This window comes from Enhydra lutris, unplaced genomic scaffold, assembly GCF_002288905.1.
Source record: "Enhydra lutris kenyoni isolate GAN:26980312 unplaced genomic scaffold, ASM228890v2 scaffoldscaffold10, whole genome shotgun sequence".
NCBI classification, from domain to species: Eukaryota; Metazoa; Chordata; class Mammalia; order Carnivora; family Mustelidae; genus Enhydra; species Enhydra lutris.
The window spans coordinates 10,943,756-10,969,332 of NW_019154094.1; the positions used below are offsets into that span (position 1 = coordinate 10,943,756).

Consider the following 25,577-nt stretch of genomic DNA (forward strand, 5'->3'; position numbering starts at 1 on the left):
ACCTGAAGCTATGGTTCCAGTCCTCATCCTGGGAAACCCTGGTGCAGCTGTATTCAGCCCGCCTGAGTCCTCACCCCACTGGCCTAGAGTGGGAGTGTAAAGGGTCCCACCTGAGGGCTTAGACTGTGTACCCCAGCCCTTGACCCAAATGCCGTCCATTATCCAGAAATTCCAGCCTTCTTCTTCCCCTTCCTCCACTGCTCTGGGATGAGTGCCCAGTGCTGACAGGCCCCAAGGGGCTGATCTGGGAACTGGCTGTGTTTCTTGCCCCAAGGCCTCACCATTCCTGCTGCCCAGCAGCCTGGCTGTCTGCCTAGCTGCTGTGGCCAAGGTGGCCACAGCCTCTGCCCACAGAAGCCTGTGGGCAGAGACAGGGCTCAGGCTTGTGAAGGTGGTGGTGGGGTGAGCAGCAGTCTGAGGGTGAGACTCTGCTCCCCGGGGAGGCTAACCTCTGCCTCTGCCCTCTTCAACCTGCTGGGCATTGGGGTGGAGGCATGTCTCAGCCAAAGGAGCTCATAGTCTGAGGGAGCTGGACACGGATAGCCCAGCGGACTGTTTCTAGCCCTGGGCACAGGCTGGGCCCTTTGCTCCCAACATTTCAATCCCCACCCCCCTCAGAGCAGCCCCAAGGGAGTTGCTCAAGGTCACACAGCCAATTAGTGTGGAGGCTGCCTGCTGGTTCTTCCCACTCCGGAGCCTCTGTGCCACGTGGTTGGGGCCTCAGGACAGGCTCTGGACAGTGCAGGCTGCTGGGGTAGACTTGAAAGGAGGGCTTATGGGAAACAGAGGACCTCCTTGGTGAGGGGCAGGCATCTGGGAAGCTCCCTGGAGGAGGACTTTTTGTAGGGGGCCTTGTGAGATGGTGGAGAGCTTGACGGAATGGCATTCCAGGGGCAAAGCCCAGCTTGAGCAGAGGCAGGGGTTTTGATGAGCAGCGTGTGGGGGGAAAGCGAGTGGGTTGACAAGGGGTGTCCTGGTGCCCTGGGGCCTCTTATACCCTGGAGGACCTGGGATGGAGGGTGCCGGCTATGCCAGTATGCAGGCACTGGCTCACACTCTGCTGGTCCAACTGGCCCAACCACTTCTCTTTGGGCACTGCCCACTGCCCCTGCTCACAGTCCTGCTCAGAGGTATTAGCAAACCCTGGGCGAAATCTGGATTAGGAGCCTAGGACCACTCCCCCTCCCCCCATCCTGGTCCCAGGGCAAAATTATTAAGGGGTCCTGAGCCCCAGAGTGTTCTGTCATCTTCTCTAGAAAGTTTGTCTGGATGGTGGCCTCCAGCACAACAGTTTCTAAAGATATAATCAGTGTGGAGAGTAGATCTGTCTGGGGAGATCAAATTATTGGGGCAATTATGGGAGACTTCTACTTTCCTCTGTAAACCCATCTTTATTTTCCTTAATTCCTTATTTTTCATCAGAACAGCCAAAGCGTGTCATTACTTTTCTAGATTTCTGTACCTCTCTCTCCCCATCTCTCATCCCCAGTCCAAGCCCCTGTCCTCACGGTCTTCTCACAGGCTCCCTCCTAGGGGACAGGCTGCGGTGCCTTGGACGACCCTCTTTCCCAGGGCGTTGGCTGTGCCGTCCACCAAATGGGCGCACTCAGGTCTCACGGACTTTCCTGGACAGATCCAGCTGCGAAGAAGGACGAGGAGGCGAAGGCGCCAAGTGGCGCCGGGACCGAGGTGACGGGGCCAGCCCAGCCTCCAGGTGGCAGCCGGACCCGGGAATAGAGCCGGCCCTTTTATAGCCCGGCGTGCGTCACAGGGCGGGGCGGGGCCTCCGGCACTGCTCCCACAGGCTTCCCTGGGGCGGGGCGGGGCGGGGCGTGGCCGGGCCCGAGGCCAGTCGGTACCCTAACACCGAGACATGCCTGCGGGGGCGCGCGCGGCGGTCTGGGCGCGGATGGGGTGTGTGTGTGTCGCACGGTGGACGACAGTGTGCCTGCGGTTCTTCCGCACCCTCCCCACCGCCAGGGCCGCCCTCCCGCGCAGGGCCTGTCCCCCCCATACCCCACCAGCCAAGCTGGGCTGGGTGAGCTGCCCGCTGCGGGAAGAAACTGAGGCATGGGTAAGGGAGGAGGCGAGAGGCCTGGCGAGCCCGGGTGTCAGAGCCTAGTGTGAGACCTAGCAGATTAGAGCAGAGGGTGCTGTTGCGTGGCGGGGAGGAAGGGATGGGAGAGGCCCAGTGGTGATGGGGAAGAGGTGGGGGCTCCCTTGGGTCTCTGTGCCTGGGAAAAGCTTTCGTTCTGTTCCTGGCTCTGACAGCACTGACATCCATCCAGCCTCCCCTCTCTACCCTTCTGGGGGCAGAGGGGCCGAAGAGCCAGAGGTGGGAACTCAGGTGGGCAGGTGTTCTGCCATGGTCAGTATAGGACTGCGGCAAGCCAGGGGCTGCATACCCATGAGAGCCCCAGCAAAGCCATGTGCCCCATGCTCTCAGAAAGCACCTTCCCCTTGCCTACCCCCAGTACTTCTCAAGTTTCACCCAAACACAAATGCATGGAGGACAGAACTTGGGGACTGTTAGCTGGGTCTCACTAACTCTTGGATTGAGTCTCATGCCTAGCACCCCATGAGCTCGGTCTCTCCCACCCTCCCAACCACCCACCAGGCCAGTATTACTTTTATCATCTCCATTCCACAGATGAGGAAGCTCATCTGCAGTTAAGTCCAGGTCCAGGTCAGAGCCAGGATGTGAAATTGGCCCCTCAAGCCCTTAGCCCAGCATTCTACTACCATGTGGCACTGCTCCCAAAGCCACAGCACTTACTTGCCCCCTACCCAGTGCCCAAGGCTGCAATCCCTGCTCATGACTCTCTTTGTGGCCTGAGGTAGGGCCACAGTTTGGACCATGTCCCAAGTGCCCTTCCAACTTCCAACAGAACCCTCTCGGCTTCTCCATTCCCCAGCTATGGCCCAGGTACAACATCCCTGCTGACGTGGGCCTCCTGCTCTAGAAACATGAGTGAATCTACCATGGCCAGGCTAGCACTCTGGGCGCGATGAGGATGGCACCTGCAGCCAAAGCTTTAAGGACAGGGATGATGATACAGAGGAGCAAGAAAGCAAGGGGCAGAGAGGCCAGAGCAAGGACCAACTTTTGGCAGGGATCAAGGGGAGAGGGGAAACTCCATCCTGCCCCCCAGCTAGGTGGGCCACAGGGACAGAGGAAGGTTCAGGCCTGTTCCGGGTGGTTTAGCTGAGTCCTGGACTTCCTGTGGAGGAGTCTGGGGGTCCCCAGGGTTCATGGTCTTTGGATGGGGTAGAAGCTGCACCAAATAGCCTGCAGGGAGACAAACCCTGCAGGGAGCCCAGAGAGGAATAGCCCTGGGTGTGTGCTAGGAGTAGGGGTCCGGACACTGTCCACCACTCTCCATGATGGGCCTGTTTCCTTGGCTGCAAATCCAAAGGAGGAAGAAGAGAAAGTACCACTTCTGGGCGGTTGCCAGGGGCCCAGCCCTGCTTGGGGATTTACACTCCGTGTCATGAGAGGCCATCAAGGGCTCTTCCGAGGCTGATAGCCTGTGACTCAGCAAAGTGACGGTACCTGTGCCCTGGCCCATGGGAGCTGAGCACTCACCAGGTGTCCACCCTGGCTGAGGTTCCCACACCTCATCTCACCTAACTGTGACTCAGCCCCTGACATGGGTCTGTCATGAGCAGAGAGGTGTGGTCGATGCCTAAGGTCATACAGTTAGCAGGTGACATAGCCCAGGCTTGCTCCCAGGCCTCAGGAGGCCCTTCCAAGGTGGGGAGCAGGCAGGTTATAGGGACACAGAGGCAAGCTTGTGTGGCCCCTGCCTTGGCCTGCCCAGTGTGGCGCTCAGGAACAGTTCTGCCATGCACAGTGGCCCCAGCTGAGTTTGGCCTGTTCTCCCCAGGGTCATGAGAGGTGACCCTCCCCAGGGTCCCTGGTCACCGGGCTTGTCTCTGGATGGAAGCCCACCTGCATCCTTCCTCTACCCTTGGCACAGTGTGGCCTACACAGCCTCAGCCTCTCTGCCCCTCTTCGGGTGCACCACACTTCCCCTTGAAGTTTCCAGAACAGAAAGATTGACTGATGCCAGTGTGTGCTCACAGCCCTTGAGCTCATGTGTCTGCATAATCCTGAGGGCCCAGAAAGTCCTTCCTGTTGTCTAATTTATGTCTTTCTGGCTCCCACAGCATGCTACCAGCCCTGCTCTAAAGTCATGGTTCTCAACAAGGTGTGATTTTTGCTCCCTTGCCCCTCCCCTACTGAGGACATTTGGCAGTCTGGAGACATCTTTATCTGCCACAACTTGAGGGAGAGGAGTGCTATTGGCATCTAGTGTGTAGAGGGCAGACGTGCTGCTAAACATCCTGCAAGGCACAGGACAGTCCTTACAGCAAGGAATTATCTGGGCCAAAGGGAAGGAGTGTCGAGATTGAGAACCGCTGATATAAAACATGGGCTTCAGAGCAGGGCAGTTTGGTTCGAATACTGACCCTGCCATTCCCTAGCTGTGTACCCCTGGGCAAGCGGTCTCACCTGTCTTTGAGATGCAGTTTTGCTCTTCACCCAAAGTGGCACTAATAGTGGTCCTTACCTTGTGGGGACTGAGCGGATTGAACACATTCATGGGGTGCAGGGCCTGACCCTGGGGAGGCTCCATCAGTGATAGCCATTATTCTTCCTTTCCATGTTCTAAGGTGAATCTTAGGGTGTGGGAGCAAAGGTCTTGCGGTTAGACCTGGAGATCCCAAAGGGTACAGCCTGGCATGAAGTGGGCTAACTGTTGATGCTGAGGGAGAGGATAAGTTGGCCACTGCGGACCCGGAGGAAAGAATCAGAAAGGAAACTTGATCCCAGGTAGGCAGAAATCACCTGAAGCTCACCTCCATCACCCTTCTCTCCAGCCCAGCCCCAGGGAAGCCATGGGGTGGGGGTAAGAGGACCAGGACACAAAACACTCTAATGAGCACGGTTCCTCAGCTCAGGGAATTGCTCTGGATTCACAGCTGGGTGTCAGGGAGAAGTGGCCTGTGAGTGGATGCAACCAAGACAGGGAGAGACATGAGGGTGGGTGGGAAATGGTGTTTGGGCCCAGGACACAGCATGTGTGAAGGGTAAGGCATAAGGCTTGTTTCCCAGATGATATTCCATGTGGCCAGAGGAGTCCAGTTTGGTGGAAAGAGCCTACCCTCATGGGACATCAGGACAAGGAAACTGGACATACACCAGTTTTCAAAACAGGTCCCCCTTCCCAGGTATAGGGTTCCAGAACCCTCTTTTTCTCTGTGGTGGAAAGAATCATTATAGTTTTGCTCTTTACAGCCCAGCCCACCCTCCCCCCTTAAAATAGAGTTTTGGGATCCACATCTCTGCTAGGGCTCTCCATCCCTGGAGGTCTCACTAGACTCTTCCCCCTCCCAATCCACCCACTGTCCAGTGACCCACCTGCTCTGGCCCGTTCTCCCCACCCATCTTCCACAACCCAGGGTCCTCCCACCAGCACAGGTGGTAGCTCCCCTGTCCCCATCCATTCTCCCAGGAGCCCACTCCATTGGAAGAGCTGCCACCAACGTACTCCTTGAGACCAAAGTCCTAGCCATGACCTGTCTCTGCCATGAGCCCCTTGATCAACTTGGTCCTCCTCAGGAATTGCCCCCCATTTCCAACCATTAGGCTTCAGCTGGGAAGAGCTGTCTCTCCATCCCTTCTAGGTGTTCTCCCAGAAGGCCTGGGACCTGGAACCCTCTTCTTTGCCTCTGGAAAAATGAAATTTCTTTGGAGTATGGCGCCATTGGCTTTTCCCTTTTTGAGCTTTTGGGGCAAGCTAATAGGATCCTTGGGTCCTTCTCCATCCCCAGATTTTAGGCCCAGAGGGTACCCAGTGAAGGAATGAATGAATGAGTTATGCCTGGCCACCGAGTTTCCAGTACAGAAAGGGTCCTTGGGCTCCTACTGGGGGCGGTGGGGAGTTCTGGAAAGTGGGGGCAGGAGAGCAGAAGACTGGGGGATCAAGGTAGGGGCTGCTCTTAGAATCACTGGACTAGCAGCGACAGACCAGCGAGAGCCTCCCCCGCTGGAGCCTTCCCAGCTCGTCTCCGGGGCAGGGCCGGGACTAGCCGGCCTGGCGGCGGGCACTGGGCCCGGCGGCGTCCGCACTCCAGCCAACAGGAAGAGAGAGAGAGCGAGGCCGGGCGCGGCGGGCCAGCTGGCCGGTGGGGAGTCCCGGGCGTGGGCGCTGGGAGCTGGGGAAGCCCCGCCGGCGCCTCCCCGCTTCGGTGTGCGAGAGGTGGGGAGAGCGCCCCCCTCCCGCGGGCCTCAGCGTCCTCCTCCGTAAAGTGGGGCTCCTTCTGAGGGGCTGAGGGCGGACGGGGGCCGAGGCGTGCTGGGGAGGGCAGAGAGCGACCAGCACACGGAGGCAGAGGCCGGGACCCCCTCCTCGCGGCGGCGGGGGCGGGGCATGGGGGGGGCTGGCCCTGGCGGAGGCGGGCCCTGAGCGGGGGCGGGGCCGGGGCCGGCACCTGGGTGAGGTCGCGCCGCCCGGCCCCCTTGCACTTCCGTGTGCTGCGGCGCGGGAGAGGGAGGCGGCGGCCCTGGGATCCCTGGAGCGACCCCCGGCATCCGCCCGCCGTGCTGAGGTCCGGACGGGACTCTCCGGCCTACTGGCCCGTCCGGGTCAGCCCCGCACCGACCCCCGTCCCCGCGCGCGCCCGGGAACGGCGCGGGGAGCTGGACGTCAGCCGCCGCGACCCCTGGCGCCTGGCGGTGCGCGGGAGGTGAGTGAGGACCGGGCCCCGACGTGGGATCCCGGCTACCCCTAGGGCGCGCCGCCCCTCCCTTACCCCCTCCCCGATCCGGTTCCCGTTTCCGAAACTGAGAAACTGAGCCGCGGCCGGCGAAAGTCCCGTCGCGCCCCGAGACCGACCGGTGCCTCGGTTCCCCGTCCGTCGGTCTGTCCCTCCCTCCGTGCAGCGGTGGGGTCGAGGCCCTCTCGTCGGTCTGCTCCCGGCCCCGTCACCCGCTTGTGTGTCCTAGACCCTCGGAGCGTTCGCCCGTCCCTCGCGGATCCCCGGGGCCCTCGGTCGGTCCATCTGTCCCCAACCCCTCTACGTTCCCGCGTCTGCGTCTTTCTAGTCTGGATGGGTCAGTCCGTAAGCCCTCCGCGTGCCCCACCCCCACCGCACCTCCAGCCGCCCCCTGGATCCTGTGCTCCCGGAGCCGCGCCCCCGGCCCACGCTCGTCGCCCCCTACCGGTCCCGCCGCCTCTCCTTTTCTATTGCGGAGGGGAGGCTACAGGCCGCCCGCCCGGCCTCGCCGCCCGCGTCTGGGTCCCTGCCGGGCCCAGCCCGCGCGGCGCCTCCTCCTTGCTCTCCCTCTTCTTCCAGTCTGGGTGTCTCTCTATGCCTTTCTCCATCTGTCTCCGGGCTGGGCGTGGCTCCAGTCTCCACCATTCCCCCCTCTTACCGCCCCGCCCTTACGCCCCTCTGAGTCCCCTCCCTTGGTGGCTCCTTCCAGGTCCCGTCGATCCGGGCCCCTCCGCAATCCAGACGCCACCCCCGCGTGGGGGCCTGGCAGGTGAGGGGACGCGGTGGAGGAGAGCCGGGGTGGAAAGGTAGGAGGTGGGCACCGTCAGAACTGTCCCACTTCTCCGACTCTCCCATTTGTCCTCGCCTGGGAGGGGAGAACCCCACTGAGCCCCTTCACTTCTGCCTGGCTAGAAGGATCTGGTGGGGTGGGGGGCATCCTCTTCTCTGGTCCCTACCCTGTATGGTTGGACTTGACTCCTTGTGCTGAGTCGCCTGTATCTGGGCATGTAGGTATATGATGTGTCTGTCTCTCCCTCTGTGTTCTTTGTCACTGTGTCTGTGTTCCTTTTCCACATGGAGTGACTTGCTTGTGTGTGCGTGTGTACGTCTGGGTGTTTCGTGGCTCTGTGTGCCCTTTGCAACTCTGCGCGTACTATGTCCTGGTGTGCTAGCCCCAGACTCCTGTGTGTTGGTATGTGTGTGTGTCCTTGTATGCCTGTGTGTCCCTTGTGTGTCTGGAGGGTCCTGTGTTGCACACTGGTTTGTGCCGTGGTGACCCACTGGCCATATATGTTTGAACTGTTAATTTGGGGAGCCAGTGGTGTTAGAGTGTCAGCCCCTCACGTTATGAGTGTGTCTGTATGAGTGTGGGTGTGTATGTACACTCCCTTGTCTTCCTTTCCTGCTGCCACAGAGCTGCTGTGACCAGGCTGACCTGGTCACTGAAGGAGGGGACGGGTCCCTTGAGTTTCCTTGTTCCTGCTGTGGACAGAGCTGGGGTGTGGTGGACAGGCTGGTAGAGGGCAGCTCCATGTGTTTGTGTGTGTGTGTGTGTGTGTGTGTGTGTCCCTTGCACGCACACTGTCTGGTTTGGACAGTTGTACCTGGCTGTAGAATGGTATAAGAGATCTGGTGTGTTCTGAGCTGTGGTTGGGAGTGTGTGGGGTGAGTGTGTGACTGGTGGGAACTCACAGTCTGACAGTATGAAACTGCCAGTCTGGGAGCTAGGGAGTCCCAGTGGTTGTGGGGAACTGAGAGAGTGGTACCCCTGGTTGACAGCGCTGGAGGGAAGGTGAGAGCCCCAGTGTGTGTGAGAGCAGGGGGAAGGCCGTGAGGTATGCATGCTGCACCTCAAGCCCAGTCCCGGTTCCTGGGGAGGCTGGGGAAGGCCTCTGTCTCTCACCTTCCTCTGCTCCCCCCGGTTGAGGGGGACCGGAGGGCAAGTCTTCGTGTTTGCGGTGTTGTGACCCAGACCCAAGGCTCTGGACCCAGGAAAGATGTGGGCTTCAATATTCCTCTTATGGGCAAGGGACTGGAGCTAACCTTCTCTAAGGCTGAGGGAGTCCCCTTATCTGCAGAACAGAAAAAGTTGCTGTGAGGACTCAAGGTCTTAGGTCACTGGGCCTCTGGCACAGGCTTGGCTCACAGGCAGAGCTTAGCACATGCTAAGTCTTACTTGGTGACCACTGACTCCCGCCCCCAAGTGTATGGTCCCCTGGGCTAATAAAAGCCCAAATAGTCCCCAACCCAGTTTCCTGTCTGTGATGTGTCTATTGCCCGCCCCGTGCCCTTGACCACACTGCTTGCAGAAGGGCAGATGGCTGGCAGAGACCTCATGAACCCTGTTCAGCCCACTTGACTCCTGCCCAGTTTCAGCAGCACTGATGGAGGAATAGGGCTGGGGGGTGATTTGGGGCTTGGCTGCAGGGTGCTGACACCGTTTAGCTGCCACAGCTAATTGGAGTTTAAATTAAAATTAGGAATAAAGTACAGCCAGGCCTGAGGGTGCGTCATTCTGCAGGCAGTGGTGATGGGGGTCCTCAGCTGAAGGAGGAGCCGCCATGGGGGGAGGAGGGGAGTCTTCCGTGGTCGGGCTTGCAGGAAAAGTGCTTAAGTCTTTCTGCCAGGAGACCCGGGATACCTCGCTGCCTTTGCCATTCCTTCCTTCTAGGATCTTTCTGGGCCTCAGTTTTTTCCAGCTGCATAATGGGCCCAAAATTAATAGAACCACCTGGACTAGAAGGTGCAAAACAAGGAATAAGAAAGTGTCCCTGTTCGTTCAGTATACCCAATGTGAGCCCAGCACAGGAGCGGTCAGGCCGTGTCACTGGGGCCTTAGAACTCCCTGGGGAGATGTAGTCTCCTCATTTTAAAGATAAGACAGGCAGAAGCTCAGAGAGATTGCCCAGGACCACAGAGCAGTGGCTCCCACTGCCATGCGGTCTCCTAAGTCACAGGGCGACCTCTTGCAGACAGGAAAATTAGGAAGCGCTTTCTTGCTACGCCTGTAGTCTTGAGATGCTCCGAGGGCTGACACACAGTGATCCAACCCCTAGCATGGAGAGGACACATAGCCGGTGTCTTGGAAAAGTTGGGCCCAACACCCCGTTTCACAGGAGAGAAATCCGAGTCCAAAGAGGCGGAGGTCTCCAAGCCAGACGGGGCCGACTGAGGGGGAGAGCCTGTGTGGCGGTGCCTCCCAGCTCAGCTGCTTCCTCTTGTTCCTGCAGGTCTGCCTGCACCCTGCCCAGGTGAGGGCGGTGGGCCTACTTCTGGTGGTGGCTGTGTGGCCGTGGCTGCAGCAGGAGCCAGCACTGAGGGCAAGGGGGAGCCAGGAGCCCCAGGTAAGACCGCATCCTCCTGGACATGGGGACAGTGTGCATGGCGTGGCCCTCCTCTTTGGGCTCTTCCCCTTCTGCTGGGGCGGGGGCTGGGTGGGGTGTGGGGAGGGTCCCACAAAACCTTCAGGCTGGGTATGGGGCCTGGGTGCCCGGAGGGAGCAGCAGTTTGCCTGGAGTTCTGAGGCCTGGGCCCGCCAGCACTTTGGGGTGAGGAGTGGGGCCGCTTTGCTGGTCAGTTGGAAAGAAGCTGGAGTGTGTCCCACAGCTTGGGGGTGGGTGTATCAGCTTTTCTGTGGCCCCTTGGTGCGGCCTCAGGCCGTCTTCATCATTGTCACACAGGGGACCTGACGTTTGCCCTGGGCCCTACATCGGGTTGGATATCAAGCTGAGAATGGAAGGAGGTCTCCTGCACTCTCTTCCACACCCCAGTTCCTTCATTTCTCCAGGCTCTCTGGGGCAGAGGCGAGGCTCAAAAATCCCCCTCCCCGGCCCCCAGATTCTGGTTGAGTTGGAATGCTAGGGAAGGCTGCCCTCTCTCAGGCCCCTTGTAAAACTAGAGATTCCTTCCTTTGGGACCAGACTTGCCTCCTTTAGCCTGCATTGCAGTGAAGACAGCCCTGTGAGTTACCCACTGAGTGTCCAAAGTCCAGTGGACAAGATTCTGTGGGTGTGATGGCATTGCTGACGGCACCTGGAACCTAGGGAGTGACACTGGGGAGGGGGCGGCCAAGGTGGTCTTTCCTCCAGGAGGCCTCCCTGATCAGCCCCCACTCCCCTCCCCACTGTCTGTTGGGCACCTATAGGTTTGGGGAGGGGGGTGAATGGACCAATGGGGGCTGGGCTCTCAGAGCTTAAATCTGGGAGGCAGGGGAAGGAGGAGGTCAGGGTCTTGGCTCCTGGGATGGGAGTGGAGACTGAACAAGGCCAGGGTCATCCCTGGGTCTGCTGTTTATTCAACTTAACCACCAAACCTAGAGGGCAGGAGGTAACCTGTTCTTGGCTGGCTGGGGGCTTCCACTCTCTGAGGTCAGGGGGCCACCCTCTCCCAGCACTGAGCCTCATTCCCTAAGAAGTTCACCCAGTTCGTCTTGCAGTTAGCCCACTTTCAAAGCTCAAACATCACTTACCCAGTCGGCGCAGACCTAGGAGTGCTCACACAAGGACATAGAAATGGAGCTGCCCTCAGCACCCGTGCCCGCAAAGCCTCGAGTGCCCACACACACACCACACATGCACGCACACGTCCACGGCTTTTCACATGCACTCACCCACAGGCACGCTCAGGCACGCATGCAGATGCTCACCCAGTCATCCTTGCACACAGAAGCCTGCCCACACACACCACACTGCCCATTCTGGGTCAGGAAGGGGGAGTCCTCGGTCAGGGTCACCACCCCTGCCTGCGACCGGCACTGAGGGTGAGGTTTGAGGTGTGGCTGTGACCACAGGTGCTCCAGGGGGCCCGGCAACACTGGGAGGTGGGTTTTGCCCCGGCGGTCACCCGCCAGCCTGCTCACCCGGACCGGACCCCAGTCTGACCAGGACTTTGTGCAGGGGAGCTGGGGCTGAGGGCGAGGGACCACATGAGCTGTGCCAGCACTGCTTGTGGCTGCTGCCACAGAGGAGGAAGTGGGCTGCTTGTGGTCATGGGGCCAAGGTGCTCGCAGGTGGATGGGGGTCCGGTCAGCCCCTCTGTCCCCCATAGCGTCCATGCCTGGTGGAAGTGGGGTTGCTGGGCTCTGGCGACTGGGAGGCAAGCATGCTGCTTCTCCCAGGGCGGTGTGTGCACTTGCCAAGGCCTGGGCCCAGGGAGAGGCCTGTCCATCCGAGGTGTTTCCGGAGACTCACTTCCCCTGGGCTGCCCAGGAAGTGGTTTCAGAGTGGGACTGACCAGCCCGCTGTCTGTGGCCTGCCCCACCCTGGCCTTGCCTGTGAGGGGAGCAGCGCCTGGCCCGTGGGTTAGGCTGACTGACCAGGCTTCCCACGCTAGGGCTGATTGGGCCTTGATGGAGGCCCAAGGAGAGGGGTCGTGGGGTGAGGCCATGAAGTCCCCTGCAGCCCCGAGAACCCCAGTTCCTCCTTCCCTGTGAGCTGTACCCTGAGGCTCAAAGCCTAACTGGCAGGCATGGCGGCCTTGTGTGTGAATTAGCAGCCGCTGAGTTGCCTCTCTGGGATTGGGCAGCTCCGAGCAGCTGTTTGAAAGAACCCGGGCAAGTGGCTTTGGTTCCTGGTGCCTCATTTTTCTTCTCTGACAAATGAGACAATGATGGCATCCACCTTCATGGGCTGGTGCAGAAAACTACAGATAATGTATGCAAAGCGGTGAGCATCGTGCCTGGCACTTTATTAGTGTTTAAAGATTGGAAATTGTAGTTATGTAAAGCACTTAGCACTCGGTTTGTGGTAACTACCCCAAAAAACAGCAAGTGGTCTTGGTGATGGGGTTAGTATTGTCTGAAGGCCTGGACCCCCGCCCAGTATCACAGGGCCTGGTGGCCACACAGCCCGGCCAAGAAGCCAGGGCTCAGGCTCTCTCATTCCCCCTCGCGTCCGCCTCCCAGTGGCAGTCCTGCAGGGTGGGAGCTCCGGGTGGAGCAGCTGTGCCCACTCAACAGCCCAGCCCCCTCACTGCCTTTCAAAGGGAGAAAAATAGCTCTCATGACAAATGGATGCAGGAAGAGAAAGGCAGCTGCCTGCTGCCCCCTCAGGCCTCCCCTTCCCCCTCTATGGTCCCCACGGGACTCTTGGAGAAGCTGAGGCTGGTGATGAGGGGTGGATGGTGAGCCCTCCTGTCGGCCTGCCTACCCTTCAGAGTCTGCCTGTGAACTGGGAAGGGGGTGGATATCCGGGGCCCGGGGCTAGAAATCCCCCGCCCCCTGCACACGTATCCCTATCTACATCCTTGACACTTGGCAGCTGGTGGCAGGGACCTGCCTATCGTAAGGACCTGCAGAGGGTCAGTGCAGGGAGTGTGGGTGTGGTAATGATGGTGGTGTAGTAGGCAAGGGCCTGAGATTGGAGGGAGCGAGCTGGGCAGGAGCCTGGGCCAGGACTGTGAGCCAGGGCATGCTGGAGGTTTAGGAGCAAGACCTCTATGGGCATCAGACAGACCTGGGTTCGAGTTCTCACTTGGTATTTACTGGCTGTGTACTCTTGAGCCAGCAGCTGGACTGCTTTGAGCCTCCGCGGCCTCATCTGTGCAATGGGCAGATCAGGGAGTTTCCATCAGAGACCTGACAGATAAGGAACAAGCCTGTGTTTCAGGGGAGGGGGCAGGAAGACGGAACAGCAAGTGCAGAGGCTCCTAAGCAGGAAGGAACCTGGCTGCTCAGGGAACTGAAAGGGGTCACTGCGGCTGGGGCAGAGGAGTGAGGGGAGGGCAGTAGCCGAGGAGGAGGTCAGGGAGATAATGGAAGCAGCTTGGGTGGGTCAGGCCCAGGAGAGGCGTCTGGGCTTATTGGAAAGGGAGTGCTGAGATCTGCTTTATGGGGCAGAGGGGCTGTGGGGCCAGAGCAGAGGATGGAAAGCAGGCAGGTGCAGATCCTGGGGAAGGTGTTGTTGCCAGGATGGGGACAATGGTGGAGAGGAGACGACTTCAGGGTAGAGTGCAGGACAGAACTGAGAGCAATGCGGTGTGGGGAAGAAGGCTTCCACCCTTCCCCCACCTCCCACCCTGCTAGGAGAGGAGGGGGCACTCGCTTGGGGAACACCAGGAGGCCAGCTTCACATGTGTTTGAGGACCCCTAGAGCCCGGTGAGGTTGGGGCATCAGGTGGGCCCACAGGCAGGCCTGCAGTTGGGGGGCCTGGGCTGAAAGTGGAGACCCGAGAGTCAAGGGGTAGCAGGTGAGCCTGGACAGGGGAGGATGGGGTTCGGATGGTCTTTGGTGGGGAAATTCTGGAGGCCTGGGTACAGGGCTGGATGGCTGTCCCTCGAAGGTCCCTGCCAAGGTGTCCAGGAGGGCAGGCTTGTGGTGGCTGAGCCACTGTTTTCACAACAGCCCCGGAAGCTTTGGATCATGTCGCCGGCTTGTTGGGTCAACAGACACAGTGGAGCGGCGAGGCCAGATGTCTGCTTGCTGTGGGCTGCAGGGGCAAGGAGTGGGGCCAGGGCAGAGAGGAGGATTGCAGGGGCTTCCAGGACCAGGGCTGGAGAAAGCTTCTCGGTCTCCATTGTTAAGATGGGGAGACTGAAGCCCTGAGGGAGACAGCAGCTAACCCAGGGTCAGCTGGGGGTTTCAAGCTGCCTTTGCCCCATTGGGTCTCTTTCCAGGGCAGCAGCCCAGAGCTGGGCACTATAAGGGTTGGAGGCTCGAGGAGCCCCTTTGCCCACTGATCCGAGGAAGTTCAGGGTGTACCTGTGGTGACAGGAAGACGGAAATGGGCAGTGGGGCGGGTGGGGAGAGGGCCAGGTGTGAGGCTGGGATGGTGGTGGTGATGAGGATGATGGTCTTGCACTCAGGACAGCCTCTAAGGCAGGGCAAGATCATTCCCTTTTGGGAGGAGGTCAGAGCGCTTTGGCCAAGCTCACAGGGCCTTAAGGGCCTATCGGGTCTGAACTAGACCTGTCCAGCCCACACCCAGGCCTCCACTGCTAAGTTCCCCTGTTCACTGCCTGCCGTGGGATGGGACAGCATGGCCCTGCCTCGCTCCCAGCTCCTCCCGGTCCCCAGAGTGGGGAGGTGCGATAGGGGCCCTGGCTCACTTTGTGGGGACGGACGGCAAAAGCCTTTGGGGGGCATCTCACCTCTTCTCAAGCAAGGATCGATGTCAACAAAGGGGAGAACCATGGGTACAGAGGGACAGGGTGGAGGAGTGGACTTGGGCCCCCCCGTGGAGGCTGGCGGAGCCCTTCCCCCGCCCGAGACACACCCATGCCCTCACCCCACAGGAGGCCAGGTGGCCCGTTCCAGGTTTAGAACTGGAGGGTCCCTCTCGGCCTCCCCCTGGGGCTGCCCCATCAGCTTTGTGGTTTTGGATGAATTGCTCCATCTCTCTTTGTCAGGTTCTGCCCAGTGAGTCTGGAGCTCAATAGTGGTCACATGTCGGGTGCCTGGCATGGCTGTCCTACCCGCAACAGGTGTACGCCCTCCCCTCCTCCTGCACGCCAGGCCTGTGACTGCCACCTGTGACCCCTAGCCTCATCCTCGGCCTCCGCTGTCCCCTCAGACAGGTGGGTGGGGAGGCCTGCCCGGCTCTGTGCCTGACTGGTCCACTCCTTCCCTCATGCACTTTGGACTTTGCTCTGGGCCAGGAGGGACTCTCTCTGCCTCCCTCAGTGGGGAGGCCAGGGCCTGCCCAGCACCCGGCTGCTGTTCTCTCCTTTGCCATTACCCCAGGGACTGTGCTCAAAAAAGCTCCGTTTGGACTTCCCTGGTGCCAGCCCCTAGTCGGACGCATGTGGTCCTTCCAGGCTTATGTGTTTATGCCTGTGTCGGCCTGGAGCATCTCTGCCCGTGTTTACCTTGTGCTCTTGGCGTGCCGTGTGCGGCCGGATCTCTCTGTGCTGGGGAATGCGTGAGGGTGTCAGTGTCCTGTGTGGCCCTGCGTGGGCCTGGATGTCTGTCAACATGTGAGAGCGGGGGGAAGGGGGGTGGTTTCTTAGTGTGTGTCACTGAGTCATCATAGGAGTGTGCGTATGTGCCTGTGGTCACGTGTGTCTAACTGCAAGCGGGGCTCCCCGTGCGTGACTGTGTGTTTGGGTTGGTGGGTGTGCCCGTGTGTGCACACATGTGTGGTTATTCTGGGAGAGGCCCCAGTGTCCCCCCCAGCCCAGCTCCTCACAGAGGCCCCCTTGTCCTCAGTCTTGACGGGGCCTTTGTTCCTCCCTTGGGGGTACCTGGAGCCCTCCCTCCCACCGAGCCCAGGGCTTTCCCAAGGAAAGGGACTAGGACTAGCTGAGTGACTCAAGGCCTGGGGCTGGTGTGGACTTTGCCCCCAAGAAGACCTAGCCTCACCCCCCTCCCTACTGTGTGCTGGCAGGAGCGAGTGAGCCCCTGAGAGTAGGGTCCCAAGTCTTGCCCCTCAGACTTTTCCAGCCCCTCTGGCCTGGTGAGCCAGCTGCACCCCTGCACGTGCATCAGAGGGAACCGCGTCGTGATCCCCATCACACCCCAGCACCTCTCACTCCCTTCCTTGCACTTACTGCCTGAGCGGTGGTCATATCGTCCTCTGATACATATTTATGTCACTGTCCTCACCAAGCTGTGAGTTCCATGGCCTGGTGTGTCTTATCACTGTGGTGCCTGCCAGTGGGGCCTTCGCGACTAACGGCCTCCCAGCTCATCGCGTGCGGGCTTCTGTCGCCACCAGCCCGTGTTTTCCTGGGAAGAGGGTCCGTGTCCCTTGTTGGCTCTCAGGGTGTCGCCACCCCTTTGGCTATTGCAGAAGCTTCATTCATGCTGCCCAGGTCTCACCTGTGACTCCCACTGGATCCCAGCCCAGGAGTAGGATTTTTTAATGTCCCCAGGACATTCAGCTGTGCAGCCAGGGCTGAGAAGCTGGAGCCAGAGACAGAGACTGTGCCCAGAGAATAGACCCAGGTCCCCAGCATGAACTTCCCAGACAGCTGCACAGGGTGCCTGGGGGAGGTACATGGGGTAGAGGAGCAGCCAGCTTTCTCGGGGAGGAGGCAACGGTTCCCCAGGGTTGGCCTTCAGAACTGTCTGGAAGGATATATAGGAGTTAGGGAGGACATACTGGCTGAGGGAATAGCATATGCAAAACAAGGGGGCTAGAAAACAAAACGGGAGTTCACAGAGTAGCCAGAGGTGAGGTCTGAGCTGGAGAGCAGGCCATAGCCTGACTGAGGTCTGGGCTTTCTCCAAGGGCAGTGGGAGCCCAGGAGGTTCCATGGGTTGGGGAGGGACCAGGAATGGTAGCAACTGGGTAAAAGGAGAAGAATTCACTGCCGTGGTTGGTCTGTGTGGTGTGAGGGAGGGGCCAAGAAGGAGCACAGTGAGGGGGTAAGGTGCTAGATCTGGGGAGGAGCAGGTGTTGGGAGCATCCCCTGCTCTGGGACTTGGCCGTGACCTGAGACCATAGTAGCCCAGGACAGGACTGGGCATAGGGAGGCTGGGGCACAGGCCCTGGTGGAAGGGCATGAGAAGGGCCTTGCTAGCCCTTCCCCTCCCCCACCTCCTGTTCTTCTTGCTGAGCCCATTTCCTGGGTTGTGAAACCCCTGTGGCCTCCTTAACTTGCTTCCGTGTGGGAAGGCCATCTGGGGAGGCCAGCCTCCCTGTCAAGTCCGGCCCCCTTGCCCTGTTGGAGCTCTGCCCGAGCCAGCCAGTCCGTCCTGCTGCTCACACTGCCTCTCACTGTCCTTCCCTCCCACTGCCTGGGCCTTGTGTGTCCTCCCTGCTTCATTCATTCTTCAAGGCCCACGTGGGCTGCACCTTGAACTACCCCCCCAAGGCAGGGTTTGATCCCTAGGAGAGCCCGGGCTGACTCTGACTTGCTTTGCTGCCATCTCCAGTCGGCCTTGACCTGCAGCGGGTGGTGCCTTCCATGCACCGGCAGCAGGGGGTGGCCCCAAGGTTGGGCAGCTATGAGTGAGAAAGGGCTGCATGGGAGGGGTGCATCTTCTGCCCCCAGCGGTCTGTTCTGTTCGTGGAAGAGCAGACCCAGCTTGTGCCTCAGCTTTGCTGGCTGGGCTGGCTTTGCTGGACCTCAGCCTGCCCCCTCTTGTTTCCCTGGCGGATGTTCTGAGAGAGCCTCCCTCCACATCTGCTCACGCTCCCCAAGAGCCTGGCCAGGTCTCTCTTCTCAGGGCCCCCTCTGCTCCTCTGTCCTACCCTGTGGCCTGTGAGGCAGAATCCAAGGCCAGGGAAGGGCTGGGGTAGAGGGGATCAGGTTGGCTCTGGGGGCCTGGGGACTCTCACAGCAGGATGTTGCCCTTGGTTTCCCCCTCCCTACGAAGAGGAGGTGGGTATGTTAGTTTCTAAAGACCCATCTCTTGACTTGTTAGATTTTATTTTTCACCATTAATAAAACTATTTTCAAACAAGTTACACGTGATTGCAGTAGAAAAATTAGAAAATACATTTTTTTGTTCCAGATGACACCCCTCAGGCCATGTCTCCCACCCCACCCCCTTTGCTGGAACACACTTACGTGCATCTGTGTGGAGATATGCAGCATGCACACTTGTCCTCTGCTTCCCAGGAGCTCCAGCCATCGTGGCCCCTCTGGCCATGTCCAGCCTGCCCTGGCTGGCTGGGAACAGGTTTCCATTGCCCTGGAGGAGGCTACCTGCCTGCTCTGGTCTGGCCCAGCACTACCTTTCCTCACTTCTGGGTGGCTGGTCTAGGGCGGGGGTGGGGGGTGTGGGGGGAGTGGACCCCCATGCTCTGGAACTGGAACTCAGGACAGCCAAGGCTTCCCCAGGTTTTGATAAGCAGAGGCTGGCCTAAGGGGCTGGGACAGGAGGGAAGGGAGGATTTCAGGGGTCAGTATCACCCTCATACAGAGGAGGAGAAGGTCTTCAAGGTTAGGCCGACAGGAGGTTGGGGGAACAAACTCTGGGTGTGCCCCAGGACACCAGCTCCTTTCCCCCTCTCCTTGGTTCCTCTGTCCTTACTGTGTGTGTGTGTCGCTCCTGGCATGTTTCTCTCTCTCTCCCTTTGCTCCCTCTCTCCCTTCATCAGTTCTTCCTGGCTGGGCATACTGGAAAGAACATCAGGCAGGCCTGAATTCAAATCCTTGTACCACTTCCTGGCTGTGTGACCTTGGGCAAGTCACTTAGCCTCTCTGCACCTGCTCACTCATCATTAAAATTGCCACTTCCAGAACAAGCACAGGGAATAAAGTGAGCTAATGCCATGATGAGGTTAATCTGGCATGTGTTGGCCTCAGGGAAGGATGGGTCCTTCTTTGAAGTGGGGGTACTGAGACTCAGCCCTAGATCTTCTGACTCTGTCCGGTGCTCCCTGCTTCGTAAGGCTGCTTTTGCTGTGGGTTGGAGAAGCAGGTCAGTAGAGATCAGGAGCCCTCTGGCTCCAGATGGCTCCAAGGAGCAGGCACCCGTGGAGGTCTATGGGAGGTCTGCCCTTGCCACCTCCACAGCCCTGCACAGCAGCATGGGGCTGAGCCAGTGGCCTTCCTTTGGGGCCTGTGGGCCTGGGCCTATTTGCATGGGGGCTATAAATAATCGGCACACCTTGCTTTTGTGCTGTTTCTTCACTCCCTGTTTCCCCACCCAAGCTGAGACTCTCTGAGAGGTAGATGGGGGGCGCTGGGTCCGCTGTGCAGGGGGCACTCAGTGTGCAGGGCCCGAGACCTCTCCCAGCCTCACGTGGTGATGGAAGAAGATGCCAGCTCACGGCGACTGTCTCCCTCCTGGGGTCTGGGCAGTGCAGCTAGGCAGAGGGCTCACACTCTAGTTTTTGTCTAGGAAGTTGGGGCTGGGTGACCTAACCCTAGGGTCACTGCCAAGTAGCCCCAGGGCAGCCCACAGAACTCATGGGTCCCCCTCCTTGCAGCCTGGCTGTACAGGTTTGGGGCAAGAGCTGGGGCTTGCTGTGGTCGTGGTTTCCCTCCAGTGGCTTTTAACTGAGCAGCAGCTGCTCTGATCATCGAGAGCTGGAGGGCAGGTCTGACTGGCAGCCTACAGGGCTGGGCTCTGCCTCCGATTCCAGGGGCTTCTCTGATCCGTCTCCTCCATGCACCCCCGGGGCGGTCCTCATGGTTGGCTCTTGCGAGGCGACCTAGAAGTGAGAGAGGTCATGGAGCCCAGGGTCCATCTGGGTCCAGGGGAGGCTGTGGGGAGGCAGCTTGACCCCTTGCCCAAAATGGCCAGGTCATTTTGCCGCTGGGCTATCCAGACCCCCTCTCTCCCAGGAACCCAGGTCCCCTGCGGCACAACCATTGCTTCTTTTTCCCTGCCTGACTGCCCCCTCAGCCCGCATTGTCTGAGTCATCCGGAGAGCCCATCAGTGCCCCACCTGGGTCTCGAGGTTGTCGTGCTGGGAAGCACGAGACCCAGCCATGTCTGCTGGGGTCAGGGCCTAGGATTGTGGGAGCAGACTTAGGGCAAGTGGGTGTTGTCCACAGGCCCAGCTGATCATTCTGGATCCCCCAGGGAGAACTCATCTGGCGGCTCCACAGCTTGGAGCCCCAAGCCCAGCCGGGTGGCAGGAGGGGCACGGTGTCCATTTTGGCCTGAGAGTTTGGGACACTCACCCGGATGCCTGCGTGCGGTCAGCCAGGCCCACGCAGCTTGCTTTTGTCTTCCACGTTAGCTCAGGGCCCACCACATGCCACCCACACACACACCTTCCCCCTCTCACACACTCACACGTGCTTGAGCCCAGGGAGGAGCCTGCAGCCACCCAGGGCCGGCTCCTCCTCCTCACCTACCAAGAGGTCGTGGTGGCTGCCTCTGCTGGCCTTAGGCTGAAGGCTTTGGGGCCTGGCCTCAGCTGTGAGCTTCCAGCTTCCACACCGGCTTGGCTCGTGCTCCCTCTGAGGCGGAGCCAGGCCCGGGCAGGAGACACGGAGGGCAGACCCCTCCCCTCTGGCTGGTGGGGCCCCTGGGCTGGGCTGCAGGCTGAGGTCAGTGTTTCCCGTGAGCTCATCTGGGCTGGGAACAGCAGAGCCGGCCGTTACTCTGGCTGCCTTGTGGAGGAGCTGGGGGACCCGTCCCAGGGACTGGGGGGCTGCTGCACGTGCACACGTATGTGTGGGGGGCTGGGGGTGCGTGTGTGAGGCCGCCGCTGTGCTGGCTTGTGTTCAGGAAGGCATGAGCACGTACACGTGTGTGTGTGCCTGAGTGTTGGCTCAGCCGCACTCCCGGAGTGTCCTCGTGTGTGCTGCTCAGAGCCAGGGCGCGTGTGCGCCTGTGGGCTTGCGCGTGTGACCGTCCTCCAGGAACGACAACACGGTCACCTCCTCTGGTGAGCCTCGATCTGAGGAACAGCTAGGAAGAGGGAGATGCAGGGCTGACCTGTGTGGGCAGAAACACAAAGTCAGTGTAGGTTCAACATTAAAATAGTTTTATATTTGGCCAAAAAGAGTCTGAAAGTGCAGGCGACCTCTGTGGGTGAGCGCACCTGACCCCGAGGGGCCCCAGTTCAGAAGGCGAGGGGTGTGGCCTGGCCTCTCACTGCCCTGCTCCCTGAGTGGACTGGGTGCCTCATGAGTGGGACCTCGGCTTCAGCTTCTGGCTCAGCTTCGGGCTTTCAGTATCTCATTCTGAAAAGTTGGGGTGGTCTTCTTGGCCCTGTTGGTCTGCCTGAGTAGTTAGGAGCAAACTTTGGAACCAAGAAGGACTGCAGGGTGGCGGGGGTGCTGTCCTGCCTGTCTCTGTCGGCATGTGCTGGGTGCCTGGCCCGTGGTAGGTGCACAGCTGTGGGGTATTAAAGGACGCCTTAAATGACCCCCCAAATAAATGACTCAAGGTCACAGACTCACCCACCTCCAGGGCCCAGGTAGGTTTTGGAGAGTAGAGTACAGAGGGGGCCCCCGGCCTGCAGTGCACTGGTAGGTACTCAGCAAAGGGGGCTGTGCCAGCCAGCTCTCTTACCGGGGATGCCACAGATCTAGACTTCCAGAAAACCGCTAGGGTTTCCCACTGGCAGCTAGAACTAGTGTCTCGTCAGCACACCGTGGCGGCCAAACTGAATGCGGTGAGAGCCCCTGGGGGCCCCTGAGCACCTCCCAGGGCTGGCCCTCGCCGCCCGGCCTCACCCCTTCCGTCTCCACAGCCCCACTGCAGGCCCCAGCATGGCACCGTTCCTGCGCATCGCCTTCACCTCCTATGAGCTGGGCTCCCTGCAGGCCGCCGATGACGCCAGCCAGCCCTTCTGTGCCGTGAAGATGAAGGAGGCGCTCAGCACAGGTAGGACTGGTAATCGGGGCCCAGCGGGGGGCCCCAGAGGGCCTGGGCCTTGTTCCCCTGGAACTTCCTCACACTCCTCTCCCTGCCCAGTCTGGCTGTGGATGCAGGACCATAGTGCCCATAGGGCCTCTAGCACTGGCTACATGGAGCCATCCCCAGGAGGGGGATGGAGGCTGCGGTGGGGGGGGGGCACACATGCTTCTGGCTCTTCCCCCGTTGGGGGTGTCCCCCAACAGTTTCCTCATGTCCATCTGTGTCATACTCTACGCTGGGCCCTGAGGATACTGCCATGCTACAGGGCTGACTTGACCCTGCTCTCGTGGGGCTTACGGTCGGGTGGACAAGTATAGGAGACACTGAGTCCTGTGATAGGGAAGCCCAGAAGAGGCACTATCCCAGGCTGGGGTCAGGTAGGTCTTCCTGAAAGAGGCAGATATCTCACACCATCCCTTTTGGCTTTTGTCCTCACCTGCTGAACCCCTGACTTACCCCTTAGGTCTCAGCTGAGCTGTCCCTTCCTCCAGGAAGCATTCCCTGATCTTAGGCTGGGACACACACCTGACCATGACCCAGACCAGGTCTAGAACCCTGGTCCTGCCTTCTTCAGTCTCGTCCCAGCTGTGATTTAACGTTTACTTGAGGGATTTGTGGGCTCGTCATGTCTCTGTCCTGGACTGGGCTTTAGGGGGACAGGCACTGGTTTGTCTCCTCTTTCACCGTGTTCCTCACCTCCAGTGTTGTGGCTGGCATGAGGGCCTGCAGTGTGTTCACTGAGAGAGTGCATGAGGGGAGGTGACAGCTAAGCGGGGCTGAAGGAAGAGGGTCACCAGATGAGGGAGCAGCAGGAGCAGAAGCCTGGAGGGGGGACCTAGCTGGGTAGAGGAGCTGCTGGCAGTTTGGTGTTCTGGAGTGTTAGGAATGACAAGCTGGAGAGATGCGCATAGCACCGTTGTGAAGGCTGAGGAGTGAGAAGAGCCTCAGGAGGGCTCTTGGGGTAGGGGTAGGGGGAAGCCAGGCAGCCTCGGGGGGCTGAAGGCTGTGGAGACCTGGGGAGGGCAGGAGAGAGGGGCCCCAGCCAGACCTTTGCCTGGCCGTGTTGCAGAGCGTGGGAAGACGCTGGTGCAGAAGAAGCCCACCATGTACCCCGAGTGGAAGTCCACATTTGACGCCCACATCTACGAGGGCCGAGTCATCCAGATCGTGCTGATGCGGGCAGCCGAAGAGCCCATGTCCGAGGTGACGGTGGGCGTGTCAGTGCTGGCTGAGCGCTGCAAGAAGAACAACGGCAAGGCCGAGTTCTGGGTGAGGGCGTGCGGGCGGCAGCAGGGAACACACGGGTGCATGGGGTGTGGGTGAGGGCATGCAGGCTGCAGTGGTGCACGCACGTGTGCACAGCGTGGGGATGGGGCGCGTGGGCTGCACAGTGGTGCGTGCATGTGTGCGTGGGGTGTGGGTGAGGGAACACGGCTGTGGTAGTGCATGCACGTGTATGGGGTGTGGGTAAGGGCACGTGGGCTGCAGTGGTACACACGCGTGTGCACGGGCCCCGTCTGGCCTCCTGAGCACCTCTGTAGCTGCTCCAGCTCTGTGATTGACCGGGTCCCAGCTCCTCTGAGTCTGTGTCCAAATCTGTTAAAGACCCTACCTTGGGGTCAGTTGTTCAGGGGAAATGAGCCACTGGATGCCAAAGGCTTCCTGTAGCGCTGGGCACATAGTAGGTGCTCAAGAGAGTCACCCCCACCCCTACACCTTCCTTCTTCCCTTTTAGTTTCACAGAAGCAGGATACGCACATGGTAAAACATCTCAAAACGTGTGTGCGGGGATGTCCCAGCCCCACCACCAGGCCCAGGCCCCCTCTCAGAGACACCCGTCATCCCAAGTTCTGTTGGAACCTTCACAGATGTTCGGGGTGTAGGCAGGCCTGAGGGAGCACAGTTATGTGGCTTCAACAGTGAGGGCATGGGAGAAGGGGAAAGCCGAGGGCCACCACTCACCCGCTGGAACCTGGCCTCCACACGTGCACCTGGCCACATATCCCTTGTGGCCACAGGATATCTGTGCTGCCTGGGTGTCTCTTGCTCCCTTTGGGCTCCTGCAGACAAGATGTCCCCATGGGAAAAAACCCCAGACCGTCGAGGACTCTGGTCAGCCTCCAGTGAGGCATGAAGGGACCAGGCCAGGAGAGGAGTTGACGCAGAGCTGTACCAGCCCTTGGCCGGTCAGGCAGAGATCCTTGCTGTGCTCTCTGTCCACTCTGCCGAGGGACAGTGTCAGGGAGCAGGCATGGGTCCTGGGAGAGGTGAAGGTCCTGCCTTCAGAACTGTGCAGGGGGACTGGGCGTGCAGAGCCCCCGCCACAGAGAGCACCAGCATGGGGGTGTCAGCACACATCTGTCTGTCTGTCTGCATGTGCAGGGACTGGGGGAGGGGGGCTCTATTCTAAGATCCTTGTCAAGGGGGCAGCAAGGGTGAGGCTGGGGAGTTTCCCTTCCCACTCTCTTCCTGGGCCCTGTGGCCTGGGTGTGAGCTGGATCCTTTCACTTCCCCAAATGTAATAATCCCCCTGGGTTGGGGCGTGGGGGCGGGGCTCAAGGGTGGGGCCGTGCCCACACTGGGCAGACAGGTGTCCGGCCCAGGCTGCCAGGACTCCCTTGGCCTTGGGGGACCAACCATGGGGGCGGGTTCTGAGTCCAGCTTGGCTGGAGCCCGCCCTCATTGACCCCCACCCCCAACCCTCACTTCTGCAGCTGGACCTACAACCCCAGGCCAAGGTGTTGATGTCTGTGCAGTATTTCCTGGAGGATGTAGGTAAGACCCTCCTGCCCTGGGCTGGGGACGTAGGTTGAGAGGCTGGAGCTAGGGCTGAAGCTCAGGGAAGCGGTCCCTGTCAACGGTCTCCCCAGAGCCACCCTGGGAGGGACTCCAGGAATGTTGTCCTTCCCGGGGCTGGGACTGACCTCACGACTCCACGGTCCCCAGATTGCAAACAGTCCATGCGTGGTGAAGACGAGGCCAAGTTCCCAACTATGAACCGCCGTGGAGCCATCAAACAGGCCAAAATCCACTACATCAAGAACCACGAGTTCATTGCCACCTTCTTCAGGCAGCCCACTTTCTGTTCAGTGTGCAAAGACTTCGTTTGGTGAGGGATGGCTGTGCCTGCCGGGGTCGGGTGGGGCAGGGAGGGCCCAGAGCCAGCCCTGACCCTGATGGGGGATTTGTCTTTCAGGGGTCTCAACAAGCAAGGCTACAAATGCAGACGTGAGTGTCTCCTCGGCCCAGCTTGCGTGCCTGCCGGTGCCTATATACATACTTGGGGGAGCCCGTGTCCCCATGTGAGGACTGTGTGTGTGGACGGGGTCCCTGTGTGCCCGTGTGTGTGCTCAGGGGAGCCTGTGTCCCCGTGTGAGGACTGTGAGCCCGGACAGGGCCCCCGTGTGCCCGCGTGTGTGCTCAGGGGAGCCCGTGTCCCCATGTGAGGACTGTGTGCCTGGATGGGGTCCCCGTGTGCCCGCGTGCGTGCTTGAGATTTCCCCTTCAGAATGTAGGTAGGAGAGCCACACCCAGCGGGGCCAGGGGTGGGGGGGGTTGTTGCTGTGGCTCACAGAAGCCTGTTCC

At 60.0% G+C, this 25,577-nt stretch overlaps 1 protein-coding gene across 2 annotated transcripts in view; it reads left to right on the forward strand.

Annotated features, from left to right (window-relative positions):
• Positions 1–6,533: 6,533 nt before the first annotated feature.
• The window catches only part of LOC111144045 (protein kinase C delta), a 28,488-nt gene continuing 9,444 nt past the window's right edge, over positions 6,534–25,577 (forward strand). Inside the window, exons 1-8 of one of the 2 annotated variants that reach the window (XM_022498124.1) lie at positions 6,534–6,753; positions 7,493–7,589; positions 10,014–10,127; positions 21,826–21,959; positions 23,062–23,261; positions 24,707–24,767; positions 24,939–25,101; positions 25,189–25,220. In XM_022498124.1, the coding sequence (XP_022353832.1) occupies positions 21,845–21,959; positions 23,062–23,261; positions 24,707–24,767; positions 24,939–25,101; positions 25,189–25,220 (571 nt within the window). In that variant the 5' untranslated portion in view covers positions 6,534–6,753; positions 7,493–7,589; positions 10,014–10,127; positions 21,826–21,844. The remainder of the gene's footprint in view (positions 6,754–7,492; positions 7,590–10,013; positions 10,128–21,825; positions 21,960–23,061; positions 23,262–24,706; positions 24,768–24,938; positions 25,102–25,188; positions 25,221–25,577) is intronic. The other variant, XM_022498123.1, reaches the window with a different exon arrangement.